This window comes from Diprion similis, chromosome 1 (assembly GCF_021155765.1).
Source record: "Diprion similis isolate iyDipSimi1 chromosome 1, iyDipSimi1.1, whole genome shotgun sequence".
NCBI classification, from domain to species: domain Eukaryota; kingdom Metazoa; phylum Arthropoda; class Insecta; order Hymenoptera; family Diprionidae; genus Diprion; species Diprion similis.
The window spans coordinates 12940999-12959222 of NC_060105.1; the positions used below are offsets into that span (position 1 = coordinate 12940999).

At 36.5% G+C, this 18224-nt stretch overlaps 1 protein-coding gene across 2 annotated transcripts in view; it reads right to left on the reverse strand.

Moving 5' to 3' along the window:
- The window catches only part of LOC124408141 (protein Skeletor, isoforms B/C), a 91211-nt gene that overhangs the window by 64263 nt on the left and 8724 nt on the right, over positions 1-18224 (reverse strand). Inside the window, exons 1-2 of one of the 2 annotated variants that reach the window (XM_046884873.1) lie at positions 6004-6052; positions 5020-5190 (exon numbers count right to left, since the gene is read on the reverse strand). In XM_046884873.1, coding sequence (XP_046740829.1) covers positions 5020-5086 — 67 coding nt within the window. In that variant the 5' untranslated portion in view covers positions 5087-5190; positions 6004-6052. Of the gene's footprint in view, positions 1-5019; positions 5191-6003; positions 6053-18224 lie in introns of those variants that run through there. The other variant, XM_046884882.1, reaches the window with a different exon arrangement.

Sequence of the window (18224 nt, forward strand, 5' to 3'; positions counted from 1 at the left end):
AAGGCAGCCATGATTCCTGCGTGTGAGTATGCAGTGTCTGTGCACATGGTAGATATACATGCGTATACCAGCTGTACCTTATGTATGGTATCCATCAAGTGTAGGTACATGGACGTATATCTATATTAGAGGACTACAAGTGGCTGAAGTATTTTCTACCATTCCGAGTAAGCGGGATTACTTCCATTTCGCAACACCCGATGAGTTCGACTCCCTCGGGTTCCCGTCGATCACAACAGCTCGAGTTTTCTTTTTAGGCACTGAAATCGAACGTCCCGACTTTACCTTTTTGCAACCATGGAATGTAGCTGTGTAGATAACAGAAATAAGCGATGTAACACGTCAAATTCACTGATAGAACTACCTCGTGTCTCCTTCGAGACACCACAACTGCCGGCACAAACGGCAGTGATTTTTATTTCACGAATATTTCAAATTAATATTTCCTGTATTTTGTAATAATTGGTATCAAAACGTGCGATCTTGGAGATTGGAAAGAGTTCTTCAGCTAGATATCTATACTGCAGGTGATAACAGAAGTTCATGTAAAAGAAATTTTTCACACGAATTTAGCATTATGTCGAAAAATACTAAAATTCACTGAAAAAGTTTTTGAAACAAAAATTTTCAAACATTATTTTGTAGCTTTTTGGTCATTTATGAAAATTCCGGTTGAACAAAATTGTTCGTCTGTAACGTTGCAGAAAATTTGTTATCAAGACAAATCATTTTGAATTTCAATTGCAGCATAGTTGAATCCATATGCAATGACTCGTCGTTTCTTCCTTGTGTATTTCATCTTACAATTACTGTTTCCATTATCCAATGCGACTTTCGTTTCTCTTCGTTAAAGTAACCGAAGGAATAAAAAGATGATTGATACGTAGCCGGTCTTTAGTGCAGATACTGAAGACTGGATACTGGAAACCTCTGAGTTGAGTTAGCAAAAAGAGAGAAATCGCAAAGAACTTGAATAGGTACACAATAATGACCAGCCTCATCGATACGGTCATAGAACGAAGGAAATAAGAATAATAGAGTTGCAAAGTTGAACGAACTGACTGGATTCACTGCGATCAAAGAGATTTTTCCAAAGGTTCAACGAATTTCTGTAAAGACCTATTTTCTACGGATATCTTTGTTTGCCGCCGTTTCTTTGCTACGTGCATAGAAAAGAGTGTAGACTACGAACCAAAAACGATCGATATAATTCAAGAGTGAAAAAAGAGAGAGATAGTGACGTAGATTGAAAGCATCGACTTATCAGTACAGCGTCGTCATTTATTCTAATAACCTGCATGCAAGTACAGACAAGAATATACCATATTTTGATAGATCCCTCGTGAATTTATTTTTTAAGCCGATCCGTAAGTGGGTATCGATTATCCTAGCTTCAGACCACTGTGCCTTCTCGTCATAGCGTCCCGTTGTAAGCCCCTGCTGCAATGTTTTCATAAGGACCCCCCAGAAGCTGGGATCCAACTGTAAGCCCGATAAGCTGCTAAATGTGCACAATTTGAGTTCGAGGATCTGCAGAAACAATATTCCCTACTTGAACCCAACTAATACCGAGTTTAGTTTGTGCCTGGTATCAGATCCACGTCTGAGAAGGGGCAGTACTATAACTGCCAAGGGACGTGAGTGTGTAACCTATGTGGTGATGATGATTATTTTATATGATTCATAATCTCATTTGACCAGACTTCACAATAGATAGATAGATAGATAGATGGATAGATAGATTCAGGTGTCCAGGTCGAGTTTACTTTCCTTTTCAATCTTCCTTCTCACTGTTTTCTTCTATGATCAGAACGAAAATGGAGTATTGCTCAAGGAACATATGGGCTACCGAGACTTAGCTTTGTAATTTATTTATATTGGTTTGAGTCCTCATTTTTACTTTCGGAATATATTCCTGAAATTGCAGCTTAATACTTTGGAGATAGCGTATAAACACAAGTTGTTAACCACATGAATGGTAGCTACTCTTCTGGTTTCACATCGGCTCTAACATCAGAATCTTGGCTGCATTTAATTCTTTTTGACGAAAACGTGCAGTGCTTACATATTTGTATGGAAGAAAAACACTATGCAAGTCTTACTATTCATCAAAGGGTTACTTAATATTGATCCAGCTTTAACTGGTACCATCCTTGAAAAAACTCTTAAACAGGTTTTTCGGGTGATAAACTTTCAATAATCAGGATGGATGGTCTTTACTGGATGAAAAATACTCATCTTTGATGTTAGATTCGAAAGATAATCGTATAACAGCAAACTCAATTATGTACAATGATACAATGATTACATAATGGGGATCACGTGATAGTAAAGTATCATGACTGCGACTAACAACAAACCCACGAAAACGTCGGTACTGCTTTGAGCCAGTTCCCAAGATTTTTCGAGAACAAGCGATTTCGAGGGTTATTCACATTTGAAAATCTGATAGCGTATTGCTAGTCATCAGAAAGTGTTTAAAACATGAAGTAAAAGTATTCTTGAGTTTACAAGTGATGAGTGTTCATCGCGTTCAGGCTTCCGAAGAATGTTTTTTTATCATCACCGAGCATTAATTTGATTGATCAAAAACCAACTCGTGTGTTGGTACACGAGTATAATCTCTACAAGACGTGCCGAGCAGAGGCTTCCGTTGGAAAGTGATGGGATCGGTCAGGCGTGCAGACGATAAGGTAGAGTCTTACACATGATCTCTGGGTCTCGGGTCTGCAGTTATACATTGAACACGCCGCATCAGTGTAACGTTCTATCCTAGGTCAGTTAGGTCAGTATGAGGAACACGAACGATGGATGAAAATGGGTGAATGGGGGAAATGATGGGTGAAGTTCTTATTGACGTGAAAAAAGTTAGACCATGGCTCTTTCCATTGCAGGGACTTCATTGCGATTGCCTAACTGATGCCGAGACCCGCTATACAATATTATTATACCTGCAGCATGGTCGTAAGATCCTGTACCGGCTGCAGTGAGGAAATGATAGAGACATGAGAGCAAAACTATATCGAGTACAGTGTACATAGTCATAGATATATGGCTTGAATCATTTCAGAATCAAAGAGTGCAAGTGTCCTGCTTCCAGCTATGAGAGATGATGTAGAATGTAGACTATTACAAATTTTACTGATTGAGTCTGTCTGTCAGTTAAGTTTTAAAGTAAGCGTTCACTACCAATTTCTAGGTTATATTTACTGTCACAAGATACGTTGCGTCCGGCATGAAAATGGTTCATATCAAGTGAAAAATAATTAAATCGTCACAGTATTGTGATAGCTCATTCTTAAACGATACCATGAATCTATAATACGATGTTGTCAAGGTTTGGAAGAAAAATTTAAACCCCTTTCACGAAAATCGTCAATTCGTACCTTGACCACCCGGAAATTCTGTCTTGTGTAAGTGTTTAGATACTCTTTACGGCACCAAAAGACTATGGAGATAAAATTGAAACTTCTTATTATATATATTAATAAATCTAGCCTGAAAAAGAATGCTCACATCTGTCCTGACGTCTATAGATCAATACTTAAAAAAAATGGGAGATAGAGAGAGAAATGAAGAAGGATAACTGGTCCTAATTCATCTGCCTTCTAATCTCGACGTCACAGACGTTCCGGAGTAGTTGGTAAGTTTGCATTCATCTAAAATAGGAGGCGACGAGCCTGGATCCCCAGGGTAATAGTCGACGTTGCATCAGCTATCGGAAACTTGGCGGAAACTATTAGTCGTTCTAATGGTCTCGATATAGAGGCTGCAGTGTATTTGATCCAGTTGCGAGTGAGGAAATGAAAGGGTAACAAGTTCCCGGTGTGTATGTTTTGTCCTTTTGATCGCCATTAACACAATCACAACATCATATTTGTGCACAAGTTGAAGTTTTCAAATGCCCTGAGATAACTTTATGCGGAAAATTAGCCGAAAAATGACGCTTTCATACCCATGAATCAACAACACAGCCTCCTTACCATTTCGACGTTAATATGCTGGACTACGATGTCTGCATCTAATCTTTAACGCATGTCTGAACAACAACTTGAAAAATCGTGAGATTGCATGTGATAGTACATGATACAGTTGTTGTTAAGTGCTTTCACTTCACGGATGTACTATCTGAGACTTAGTCAGAGACGTCTGAGAGTGCGAATATATTTTGGCACATGTCACGGCAGTGGTGACGATAATTATGATGGAAAAGAAGAAGAAGAGGAAGAAGATATTAATAAAAATGAGCTCAGAATGCAGTAACAGTAATTGTTTTACGTTGGTAAGGTTCTGATATAACAACCAGTGAACTTTCAGTGAATCCAAATTCAGGTCGGACGTAGAATCGGATCACAAGAGCATCGATATCAAAGTGATAATTCAGAATTTCGAAGGTGCAGTGGAAGCTATGCTTATATCCACAAATTGGAACTGAGAATGTGGAGCTATCAACAATTTTAGTGTAGTCGCATTATGTCCTTTTTTTCTATGTCTATTCTGTTATAAATATGTTCGTAAAAAATGGGTTGAAAGTTTTCGGACATTAACTCAACTTTGGATTATTAATTCAGTTACTCGAAAAAGCACTATAACGTAAAACATTGCAAGTGATCCTGTGCGTATTTTCCACTTGCAAACAAAATGCGTATTATCATAATTCACGAAGAATGGATAACCAATATTACGGTAGTTTTAGAAAAACTTACATCGAGTGTTATCCCTGAAATTGCTAATAACTTCACTATTTCCAATTGAAAATTACATTTCTGATGTTTATCAAGTCATGTCAGTGGGATACGTCTTGCACCAGATTCTAAAGGACCAGCCTTATTTACACTACACACAAAACTCGGTATGGTTCTGACATTTTTGGGTCAGTTGATTCACGAAGATGTATTGGAAAAACACAAAGGTCAAAAAAATCGTAACGCCGTGCGGCTTGTTTTTGGATGTTCGGAGTTATGAGATCATAATTCCAATGTAAGACAAATTTTTCATAACCAAATTATAGGTACTCACCCAAGTCCGGTATGAAGAAAACGCAAAATATAAGGGCAGAAGTGACGCGCAACCCCGTCGCCTCCATTTTCTGTTCTCCAGTTCTCCGCCACTACCACTACCAGACTCTGATCCCGTTCCCGTTGATGGTGCACGCACACACACGAGGCTTACCCGCGCACTTACATCGATCTGTAATCGAAAAAGTCACACATTTGTTACCATTGAATTGGTTTTTTCATTTTTTTTTTCTTTTTTTTTTTTTTTTGGTACTATTTTAGTCGGTTTTATTCATTTTTACTTTCATGTTCACAGCCGGATGTATCCAGATTTTTATTATACTCATCCTCACGAATTATTATACATCTTATCTGAACGTTGATGATGGAAGTTATTCTACCATTTCTCTGGATTAGGTATCTCACAGCAATCGGTGTTCTGTGGCCAAAACATTGTTGTGAATTTCATAAAGCCAAACAGGTTTCTCATATTAATTGCTGAAAAAGATTTTACACGTTTTTTTGCGTTTAATTATCGTTGCCAATTGTTACAATAACGCGAATAAATAATGGTTGATAAGATTACAATTTGTACGTCATAACTTCTCTTTTCTCTAATATTTTTGTAGACACTGTGAAACTGTTGGACGTAAACGATCAGAAGCAAATAGGTCGAGCCTGCCAACAAAACACCGATGCAGGTGACGATTGTGTCTCAGCTTAATTGTAGTAGCACAAAATTTTTAGTAATAATAAAATGGTTTAATCCAATTATTATTTTGAAAAATTGATCAAATCCATTTTTAAACATTTCGGCGGTGTTTTTGGGGTGATAATTAATTTCGGTTTTTGTTTTCACTTTGGTGAAAAGATGACGAATAAAAAACGTTGGAAATAAAGGAAAAATCAAACGAAATCCTGAGAACTAAGGAAAACTGCAGGAGGATACTGTCAACTAGGTAATGCAAAATCAAAGTGGCGGGCTATGTGAGCAGAACCACTATACCTAGTTGTTCCAGAAACCACTGCGCGTCACGCTACGTGCTTCGGCCGAGAAAGGACTGAACACGGCAGACAGAATATGTATTGGCTTGGTTGAAAGCTCCGCCCTTCGACTGAGGAGTGGGAGGACTTTGTCGAGGGCGAGCTTGCGCCCTCGTCTGAAGCTCTACGCGTGGCACAACCCCTTCTTCGCTTTTTTCCAACTGTCTTTAAGCTCTCGCCCGCGCTCGGTGCAATATAACCTCTAAGGCCGAGTTCCACTGCATTTTGCCCAGCTAACCTAACCTAACTTGTGGTTGCGACCGACGCACCCTTGCGGCAGGCGAATATTGTTTCATATATTGTAGGTAGGCAGGTAAGTATAACGCTGCAGAGTTCGCATTTCCGTCTAATACGCATATGTTATTCGATATCTATACCCTTTGTGCAATACGCGTAGTTCGGTTGGAAGATGGCCGCCGGCGTGCAGCTGGTCATCGCGAAGCGATTCGATATCCGAAAGCACTTTGACACACTGAGTTTTGCTGCGATTTTTCGAAACGTTGTATCATTGATCTCTGAAGCGTGTATTCCAGATCTTTTTTTCAGCGATTACACTGCTGGCTCGACAATTTTTTCCCCCATTTACAGGGTGACACGTGATCTAACCTGCTTGTAGTAATAGTCGCATGAGGAATGATAATAGAGGATGTTATCCTCATTTTTCACTTGCCGAACTTACCATTCGCAAGTTATGAAAGATTCTGTGTTTATGCAGCGCGTGGAAAGTAAACACCTTACGTCACGTGACAGGTATGGCATATGTTGGCGTTTTTTCATTCTTATACGTAATTATCTTTTTTCTTCGACTTTCTCGTCGACTCATTCGTGCTTGACAAACGTCAAGGAGAAAGTTTGTACAACGAAAGTAATGACAGTGTGTATAATCGATGGTGAAAAAAATTAGAGTGGATATTATTATTGCGAACACGTTCCCACATTTTTACTGCTCTTGTGCAGTAGGAAAAAATTGTATCAAAAAAATAGGATTTGCAGAAATTTGACTCGCGCCCTGAGGATTCCGTACAAAGTTGATTACTTATTTTACGTTATATAATTATAAATTAACTATTTTAGAATTTTCTCACTCACTTATGCTGTGGAACTTTGTTTCTTTCTAAATTTCAATATTCCAGGTCAATGGGAAGTACCCGATGGGTTTTGATTTGGTGAAAATATGTGACAAACGGCCGCATCTTTTGATTGCGTTGACTCAGAAGTTTGATTTTTTTTCATATCGAATGGACCGTAAACTTTAGTATTTGATCTTAATTTTAACTCGATACCTCTATTCGTTACTGAGAAAAAAGGGTTTTAACAATCGGACAGACGGACGGACGACGAAGTGATCCTATGAGAATTTCGTTACCCTCTTTTGAAGTATGGAACCCTAAAAAAATCAACATCGATTCACTAGTTCTGAAGTTGTAATATACGATGAGTTTTATACCGAAAGTTTTCCTTCGAAGGGGGTTTAAAGTAGGCGCTAAATTTCATCTTGGTCACTCTGGCTACCGTGCTAGTAACATTTTTACGTTGAAATTGACTACGATTATAAACTAGAGATATACCTGTAACGGAACCAAAAATATTTCGTCGGTGCTTCGTTCAGTAAATTATCATGAAATCGTAATTTATCACCGTTATGAGAATTGAATGTTTCCATTTCTCATCGTATATGATATAACTATTTAATTACTTGAGCCGAAATTTGAAAAGTAGTAATTTTTAAACTCAACTTTATAACTATTGATATGCACGACAGCAAATTGGACCATTCTTATGTCAATAATTTTAGTTGCAAGAAATTAAAAAATAGTAATATTCAAATCATCCAATACGAAGTAACCTAGTGAATCGCTTTCCAGGATACAATTTACATTATCCATTGGGCAACACTAGTTGAGAAATCGGTTTTGATATTGAAAAAGAAAATTTATGGACGTTTCAAAGTCAGAACTTCTCAAAGTAACATTGAATCCTATATTATCAGTTGATTTTTCACACTGTATAGTATTGATTTAGAATACTTATGGGTGATTTAATAATTCAATAGTAGGCATAGTATACGATAAGTAGGTGTGGAGGTACTCGCAGTCCATAAAATTTAATGACAATGAAAATAGATTTTAATTTTCTTGTGACATAACAGGGGAGATCTGAGAAAAAAATTTCTCTTTCTGATATTGAGGTATTAATCAAGGTTTGTTTATTATGTGTTGACTAAAAAAATGCAACATTCTTTTAGGATCCTCGCAAAAAAAAATTTCTCTCAAAAATTATATTTTAGATGACGGTCATTTGCTCCGGAGTGTAATTTTTTTTTGTCATACATATTGATGGATAATTAATGATTTATTCAATACAGGTAGAATTAAAGGACGCAGTTATTAAATAACAAATTTGTGAAATTTTTCGATGGGGTTCGTCATGCCCCGATCTCCCATACATATAATCGCACAAGTTGCACAAATAAGTATCAGATTTATTTTAATTAAACTCTCCAGCGAAGCTCATTACCGTATATAGAAATGATGAAACGAGTGATTCTATAATTCTCCAAAATCTGAAGCCATTGTTTATGCTAAAGGTTCAAGCTTACCTGATTCTGATTCATGCGTTAGAATGAAAAATTGCTGAGATGCAGTTTAGCCAATTTTCTGTATAGACAAAAGAAGTTAAAAGGATGCACAAAAAAAGTTTAAAATTCCAGAGAAAAACTAATCACTATACTATTAAATCTCTGAGATTATACGTTGAAACTCAAACGGTTGATAAGCTATAAGCCTCGTTTCAGAAAGCAATTTTACATAAATTCATATTCAAATATTTTTAGTGGCTAAACTATTAATTTGTTAACAAAAATTCAATTCTCTGTGAAAACTTTTAGGGTCAAGTAGTAGATATCATTAAATGCGTTTGAGTGATGATTTTTTTTTTTTGTTAAATTCACAATCTGAAGTAATTGAAATGGACAAAATTTGAATTCCGAGGACAACCATTTAAATTGATTATGGGTTGATTTAACTGTTTTTTTTAATGAATTACCAAGTGAAAAAGAAAGTGAAAATTACAAGTTAAATGTTGATATGACGATTTAAATGTTAGAATCACAAAAATTTGTGTTATATTCACTAAGTGAAGTGTTAAAAGTAACACAAATATAAAGTGGATCTGCTGAGACATTGCGTTTGGTGAAATTTTTTTAACAGTGTATATACTTAGTATTTGTTTATTTTGAAATTAGTTGATTTTGAGTTATCTTCCAATCTTTTACGTGTGCGGTTGTGCCGTGAACATTGTCAACAACCTTATACACAAACGTTATTCGATATAACGATAGTTTTTGAAAATTGAAAATGTGAAATTTGCGTTATAACGATTACACCATTTTTACATTAATCATCTCCATTTTTTTAAGTGCTAGATTTCGTTCTGAATGATTTTTTTCCATACGCACTTTCTTCTTTAACTTAAAAAAAAGTGTCCGATCGTGCCGATATAGCTCGAGATGATTAACATCGTGTCGTATTTCTCGCCTGGTTCACGCGATCAATCATGAGATCAGATTTTTTCGAGCTGTGCCAACAGCGTCTCTGCTTGACGCTCATTCACGGAGGGTTTCATGCCAAATTGCCCAGCCTGTGAACTCGACTATTTCGAAAGAAAAAACAAAAGTTGCGACACATGAAAATCTTCACCTCAAGAACAATATAAAAAAAAAATTTCCATTTTTTTGCAACCATTTTTCAAAAATATAATGCAAATTATTAAGCTCCTAGATGTTTTTTTTTTTTGGATTGTCATTCGATGATTCCTAGACGAAAACGGGAATGGGATACCAGATTTTGATTTTCTCAATAATTTCGACGTAATCGTGGTTATTAAACATTTTTCTGTGACGTATCATTGATTAATTTTGAAAAATCCTGCAAAAAAAAAATCTAACCAAACACAATATTTTCTTATTTCTGTTAATTTCTTTGTTCAGATTAAAGCTTGTATCGCATTGTAACCCTCGACGATGAAAATATGCGAATAACGTCGATCCGTAAATGCAATTATGAATCGATAGTATCGCTATAACCCAAAAGTACGTGACAACAAAGAATATTATAAAGTTCCTTGGTGGATCCAGCGAGTAGCGTACCGTGTCGAAAATTTTGCAAACTTCGCTCGCTTAAATCACATCAGTTATATCACGGATCCGCGTTATTGGACGGATCGTGAGGCAGCGAGGGGACAAAAAAGATCGCTACTGCTGGTGCACGGGAAATTCTCAGGAAATAAGAGAAAGCTCGTCCGTGCGCCACGAAATAAGGTGCCAATGCTGAATTTCAAATTAGTTATTCGGCACTTCACGGCTCAGGAGTATCCCTTTACAATATCTCCCTTTCCATCCCTTCTTCTCGCCCCTGAGCTTCGACGACGTGCCGGTGAAAAGAAAGCTTTCTGGAGAACTCGAAGGACGATGCTGATTGGACAAGAGCTTCGCTCCTTGGGATGCTACTATGAGCCCTTGTTGTCAGCGATAGACACAAGGGAGGCAATTAAATGTTTAATAATAATTATGTATGTATACATATACCTGAATTCTCAAACACCCCTCCTCGCTGAAGGTAAGGGTGGGGTTAAAGTTTCGAATTTGGAAAATTCCGAAAGCGCAAAAGTCCGATTTTTTTTTTTTTGTGGCGAAACTTGAAGTGAAGAAGATAAACTTTGATAACACATTAAAGTTTCGAATGGTTCAAAACTCGAGACGCAAAGTTCCGAAAGGGTGTAACTCTGACAAGTCAAATTTCCGAAAGTGCGGAAATGAGAAAATTTTAAAATCTGAAACTTCGAAATTCCGAATAATTGAAAACTTTTAGATCCGTTAATTTCTGGCTTGGTGAAATTTTTTCCACTTTCATCTTTCTTTGTTTTAGATTTTTGGTTTTTCTATCTTCGTTGTTCTGGTCATTTCAATTTTCGGTTTTTCCCATTTTTTACACCGACTCGTTAAGTAAACTACACTGTGTGAGTACATTTTAATTTTCCGAATTTTACTCTATCGAAACGATACTTTTCGGAACTTCATTCTATCGTAACTTGAATTTTCGGAATCTTGCATTCCGGAACTTTGTTCCGTAGCGTTGCCAACCATTCAAAACTTTATTGTTTTGTCAACGTTGAATTTTTGTACTTCAAATTTCGCTACCAAATAATTTGGAATTAGGCACTCTCGGAACTTTTCAATTTTCAATTCGGAACCTCAACCCCGCCCCCCCAAGGTTATTATGTCTTGGAGTTGAAAGATAGTGAAAAAAAAAGATGAAGTTTTTATCACTCTTCAAGAATCAATAGATTTTTCAGTTTCCTAATCTGCCATTATTTCTGCACTGGGCTATTGTACCAATTTTTACCCGGACATCGGGCATCAAATAATCGATTCTCCTGCAATTCTTATGAGGAAATTCCACGTCAGCACAGTAAACGGTTAATCATAATAACCATAAAACTTTTTAATTTCATCAATAATTTTTCCAATATTATTCCGTTCGCTGAACACCTTCCAAAAAAATGTTCAAAGTTTTTTAATCACTCATATTTCCGACATGGGTTTTTAAACCCATGTCAAAAAACCCCAAATTGATTCTTACGGACCAAGAAAAAAACATTTCGTTTTCGAAATAAAACATTTTCATCGAGATTCAGAGTGGAAGGAATTTTTTGTCTGTTTTTTAGTAAATTTTAGCGCTTCAACTCTATTAGCCATCGAAGAAAAAATGATTATTTACTTCTATGAATTGCAGCTTGGATTTTTTTCAATGATATTTCAGTTCTATTACAGATGAATTTTAAGAAAAAATAGAAAAAGTATTTTTATCGGGCAAGTGCAAACCTCACAATCTTTGCAATTGCCAACTTTTGTCCCTTGTCACGTAACATAATATTTCGATGTCAAAAGTCATATTTAAATAATAAAATATTGCGATCGAACTAAACTGTTGCCATATCAACAGTTACACTGAGTATTTATCGAGTCACTTTATTCGTAAGCTACAAAGATCTATGTGAAAACATAAAAATAGAAAACACTAGCATTATAAACGAAATCGTAGATATCGATGCATACTTTTGAATCTATTCGAAATGGTTCAAGTATTCTTTTTTATCGAAATTTTCTCATTTCATTCAAAAGAATATTTTCCACGAAAGACATTTTTTCGTCATGTTGGCGTGGTGAAATATTTTATTCTAGAACATTGCATCGATATTAATTATGAGCATAAAATTTTTATATGACTTTGAAGAAAATTGTAGGCTTTTAGGTGAAATCAGTCGCCGTACAGAGAAATCGAGCAAAGCTACACCTAGAAAAACGAAGTTCTGAAAGCAAGTAGATTTTTTGTTGCATATCATCCCATTAGTAATTGAGTCACATATCAAACGGAGTTAATTCAATTTGAAGAAACTTTTCTACTTCAAACAAATAAAACCAAATTTCATCAACAAATCATGTATTTTCTCAGAATAAGAAACTTTATTAATTCGAACGAAGAAACTTTATTCATTTTTAGAGAGATCTTTGTAGCTAATAATACAAGTATCATATTTTGATAAATACTCTTTTTTTTTTAAGAACTGGAAAAAACTACTTTGTCATTTCATTGTCAAGTCTCTTGCACGAAATTTACTTCTATCAGTTCGGGGTGATAAAAGGAACGCAAGTTTTCAAATTTTCAGAAAATACAAAATGTGCAATTGTTCTATACTGGCCTGCGTAATTTTATCATCACTTCAAATCGATATAAAGTGACGTGTATGTTCACTGACTCATTACGAGCTGTCAAATTTCACCCATATAGCCTCCGGGACACTCTATTGTCTTGTCAATCTTGAGCAGGATTAGTGGGAGACGAGTCTGTGAACTAGAAGAAAATCGACTTCACTCTTAGAGTCTTCACTCGTGGAGCAGACATATCAAATTTTCACAATGGACAAGTGCAAGTATATCGAATAATAAATTCCAGAATCTGGCAGTTTCGAAAGTCAAAATCACTCTATAAAAAAAGTATCAATGTTTAAAAAAATAGGCTCATTATTTTCTCAAACAAACGAGAACCAAAATCAGAATTAGAGACTGCTTGAATTTCGAAAAACAAACTCAATCTATCCACCTGTAATCAGATTTCACGTACAAATTCTTCTACCAATAAAAATATCCAACTCAACTGATTTTATGGACAATCTATATAATTTCCTGCCTTATTCATTGCCTTCGAAGACGTCCTGTAGGAAACAATACAGCGACAGACAATTTTATTATGTCGATATTCGATATGAAGCACAGGTGCAAAGAACGCGACTGTTCCTCACACAAATTGGAACAAGCCACCGGTGGTAAGAGGCAGGCAAAGATTAGTGTCACACAATGTGAAACGAGTTTTCTGCTTATACATATATAGGGATATCAATTTGCTAGCCATTAGCGACGCGGTGTAACACCGGGGCCATCTACCACCTTTAAAACGTTTTCTAGAAAATAGTTGGGTCGATATGCATTAGCATGTAGTCTACTTGGAAACGGATTGACAACCAGTCAATGGTGCCATTCTATGGTACAAACTTCAATTTTCTCTTTTTGTACACTCTCTTTTTTACTTATCATCAACCAAAGATGATAGACATGATGTATTGGTTTCAGTTCAAAATTAATTTTTGTAATCCAAATCAAACTTTACATCTTCGGGTCTGTGGCACAATGGTTTCGTAAATGCCTCGTTTAAACAATCTCAAATTTACAGAACTTTACATTCGAATAATAGATATGATAAATGCGATATCCCCTTTTTCAGAAGCCTTGATTTATAACCTCATAGCGTTAAAACGCCACGTGACGAACATGGCGAATTATAACGATTTCTAACTTTCTTGAGTAATGAAAAGACGATGTGATAATACCCTGAAATGACGATTTCTATCAAGTATCACAATGATTCTCATTCTGATCGTTTCTGAAACAGTTACGTGTAACTTAGCCAGCTGAACTATTAATCCTACATGGTAGGATCTGTCAAATAATTAACAAAGCATAATGTGTTCTCTAGACAATAATTTTATGGACATGAATTGTTTGTTTCACGAGGTAACTCGCGTTGTTGTATTGTTTGATTGTATTGTTAGATTTCTGTGAAAACTGTTTTATGTATAGCAAACCGTAACTATTCATCTATAATCCATATCTAATATTCAAAGAAAAATGTTCAAATCTGCTGTTCGAAATAAATTCTTCACGGGAGCAGAAGTAAATATTGTTGCGTCATTAAACACCTTGATGATCATAATATATATTTATATTAATAATAAGTGTTTTCGGTTCCCATCGTCGTGTCTCATATAATTAAATCTGACATACTATGAGAGCATTCTGTTAGGTACACTTTAATGCGGCATCTTTTGTGTGATTATTTCCATTCCCAAACTTGACTTACTCATTCCTTGATTTTCTTTATAAATTACTTCATCCGTTACTCTGTTCAACCTACAGATATACATTTAACGTATTGATATTTATCTTCCCCGTCCAATGATATTATTTCAGAACAATAGTCAAGTATAACTACTAAAATGGATCGATTTAAAATTTTTACAGTAACTACACAATTACATTCTCTATGAAATTTCGCAGCCGTTTTTTTATTTGGTGTAAACTGATTTTTTAATCAAATATTTACTGCTTATTTTTTGGTCAAAAATCGATTCCTTTTTTCAAAACTGCACCATATGTACAAAATTTGATTAAAAAAAAACCCTACGCAGTCCCGTAGGCAATAGTATATAGATTATAAAATTCATGGTTTTTCATTCCAGCTGTCATACTTTACGAGAAATCCATCCCCACGTGAGGAATTTAGAAAAAAATGCGATTTCAAAGATTGGCTCTCACAACGCTGTTTTACATTTAAAAAAAAATAATAATAATAATTTTCTTTCATCCTTCAATTTGAGTTAAATAAAGTCTCTGAAAAAAAATGCTATTCCTTTTTCCATACTCCCAATATAAATCTTCAAAGTTAGGCCGTAAAGTTAGGCCTTAAAGTTCAGCCGTTCTGCAAATAATATTACAACGATTCGCATTTTGTGACTATTTCTGTTTCCTAAGTATTGCAGTACATCTGGACTTAGAAGCTAAATGTTGATAAGCAATTGCATTCGAAAGACTCAGGTTCGAATTAGCCAAGTGTACGTCTCACCGCGAGAGTGCTTTGCGTGTTCTTTTTGAGGGACCTTCTTGGATGAACGTCAAAGCTATGTATGAGAACTTTCGAATCTCGCAGTGGACCCGCGATTTAAGGGTACATAGTTTTTTGTAGACATTCGACGTTGAGAACCACGACTTGCACCGCGATCGTTTCTATTGTGTTACGAACTTCAATATCCTCTAATACAGCTGAACTATTGACGAGGCAACCCCGTGTTTATGACACGTGACCAACAGTGTTTGTATCATAGACCAGTCGTCGGAGGGTACCAACATATCATATTTTACAATATTTAACATTGGATATACCGGTTTATTTCATGAAAATGCCTTGTAACGGTACATTTTACCAGAATTCACCTACATTTTGGCAACTTAACTGTACGCTTTACCAATCGGCATTGCTATCACGACCCGCGATTGAATAGAATGAGGAATCGGCCAAACGTAGGAAATAAAACAGTTGTTGATCAGTAAAATGTACCTTCAAGTAGTTGAGATACACGCATATGTAGAACGCGTTTTTATCAGATATCAAAAAAAAAAAAAATTTCTTCAACGTGCACTGCTTTTAAACGAGTTGCGGAGATAATTAAAATCGAAACAATAAGCTTGCCATTCAAAATGCAAGTCTCCAGCCGCCGTTGCTCTTTTCATATTTTATTTCTGAATGACACACAATTCGCTCGCATCATTAGTGCACGTGAGACCTTACCGATCCCGCGCATAACAAGTTCGTGCCAAGATTTTCCGAAGGTGTGATCGAAAGGTAATGAAAAAGTGTAAAAGCCATTTTTTACGACGATTTAATTACTTGTAAGGATCGTCCTCAGCACAGATTTTAGATCGATCTTCACTTTGGTAACATTCTACAAGTACAATTATTCACTATATGTATACCTTTGAATGGATATCATTCAAACGATGTTTTTTCTCGTGTGAATCTTGTTATCCGAGGATAGAAAGAAGTGCAATCGTTCAAAGTAAGGCTATAGAGAAAATAGTCGCACTACGTTTAGTCACGGATCAAAATTTCTACAGGAATAGCAGCCGATCGATGCTGCGAGTCGGAGTTTGTACGCAAGGTAAATATACCCGGTGGCGATGAATGTGGAGCGAGACTCTTATGAAAAAATTGATAGGGTAACTCTCTTCCTCGGCTATATAGCTGATTCGTTGATAATGGGTCTGCCCCATGAGATTCATTCGCATTACCCTACCAGCTCCTACGAATGGTTCGTAGAGTGAATTCTGCGCCCCCTATGCCTACTATGCGGAACTGGGAGTATAAAAGATACAATACGAGTAAAAATGGAAACAATGCCTTCAGCATGTGCACCTTATGCGTTTTTATTAGAAGTACGCAAATGATTTGACAGGAATGAAATAGTGATATTTTTTAGAAAACCGAATTATACTCATCTCGTTAACCAATAATCAAATCGCAATTAGGCCAGAGGAGTTAAATGTATTGTTCAATGAATAAATGGTAAAGGAATCCCCGATAACATTTTACATAGCTACTCTACATACCATGGAATATTGCATGCATGTGGCATTAACATGACTCTAGTATCGACAATGCACAGTAAAAATCGAAATTCAATAACAACCTGGCTACCAAATGACTGCAATATGGTTCTTTGCACATGGCGATAGTAGATTCTTGGTAGTTCTTTGCCAGTAGCAACCACATATTAGTCTATATTACCTCAAAGTGTGCATCGAATGTCAGCTCGTTACATGGTTCCATCTTACACTGCTGCCACATGGCACCGGATAGAATTTATGCTAGTATAACTAGCAAGTCCTGTACTCCAGACACGCCATGTGTCAACTGAATATAGCAGAGTTGACAACCTGATACACAGTATTCAGATCGCTGACCGATGGTATCACCCTATGGACGTTTGGCAGTTTTTACTTTCCATGCAGTAGGCAACGATGTCCAACATACCGGGCCTAAACGGAGAAACAAGCAGCCTCGCCGCCTACAGATAGGCAGCCGGGCGTTACTTTTCGTTCGTGAGTTAGCACTCTGGAAAGCTACGTAGCGTCTTTCTCCAAAAACGTTCCTCTCTCGCGCTGAAGTGAACTTAAGTAAAATGTGTACCAACGGTGCCAGAATACCCTAGATCGGTGGTGATTAATTTTCGTGACGATGAATTTGCGTGGGGAAAAATGAGCGGGACTTTAAATAACTAACATCACAACTATACACGATAGCATTACCGAGCAGGGTAGCGTTCGCTAGAAAAATAATTCCCTAACAATATAGGGATTTTTTTGGACAGTTGGTACACATCTCACTTAAAGGCTTTGATCTCGAAGAAAGGAGCGTGTCCCATGAGTTCTGGGCACACCGTGTATACTCATACTCCACAGTCCAGATTCACCAAATAAATGTAGCTAACGTTCGGTTGCCTATCTGTAGGCGACAAGGTGGTTTGTTTCCATGTTTAGATCCAGTATTTGACTCCAAGATGGCTGCCAAGCGACTATATTTATTGCTGTGCAATATTTTTAGGGTTTAGATACACCAGCCAGGTACCAGAATTCCCAGTGGCGTGGTAGCAATTACTTTACAGCAATATAACGTCATTTTATGCAAGTTTGCTGCCACTTAGGTTATAAACGCTATCACAATCTATCCGTAATTTCAAAACCGATAGAAAATCAGAAGGCTTGCATAGCTTCCTACCACCTAGACGCTATAAATGTTTGTTGACACTGCCGAGTACATGCCAAGATGAGCCGTCAATTGACCACATGGTAGCCACTACTCGTGATATTGTTGTATTTAGCGTAAAATATAGCATTCCATGATTTTCAAAGGCTGTAACTTTCGAATTCTTAGGACATTATCGAATTTCATTGTTCGGTTAGGTTCCATTTGATCACTATTTGCACACTCCTAGTTTTGATACGTTCTATGGGTG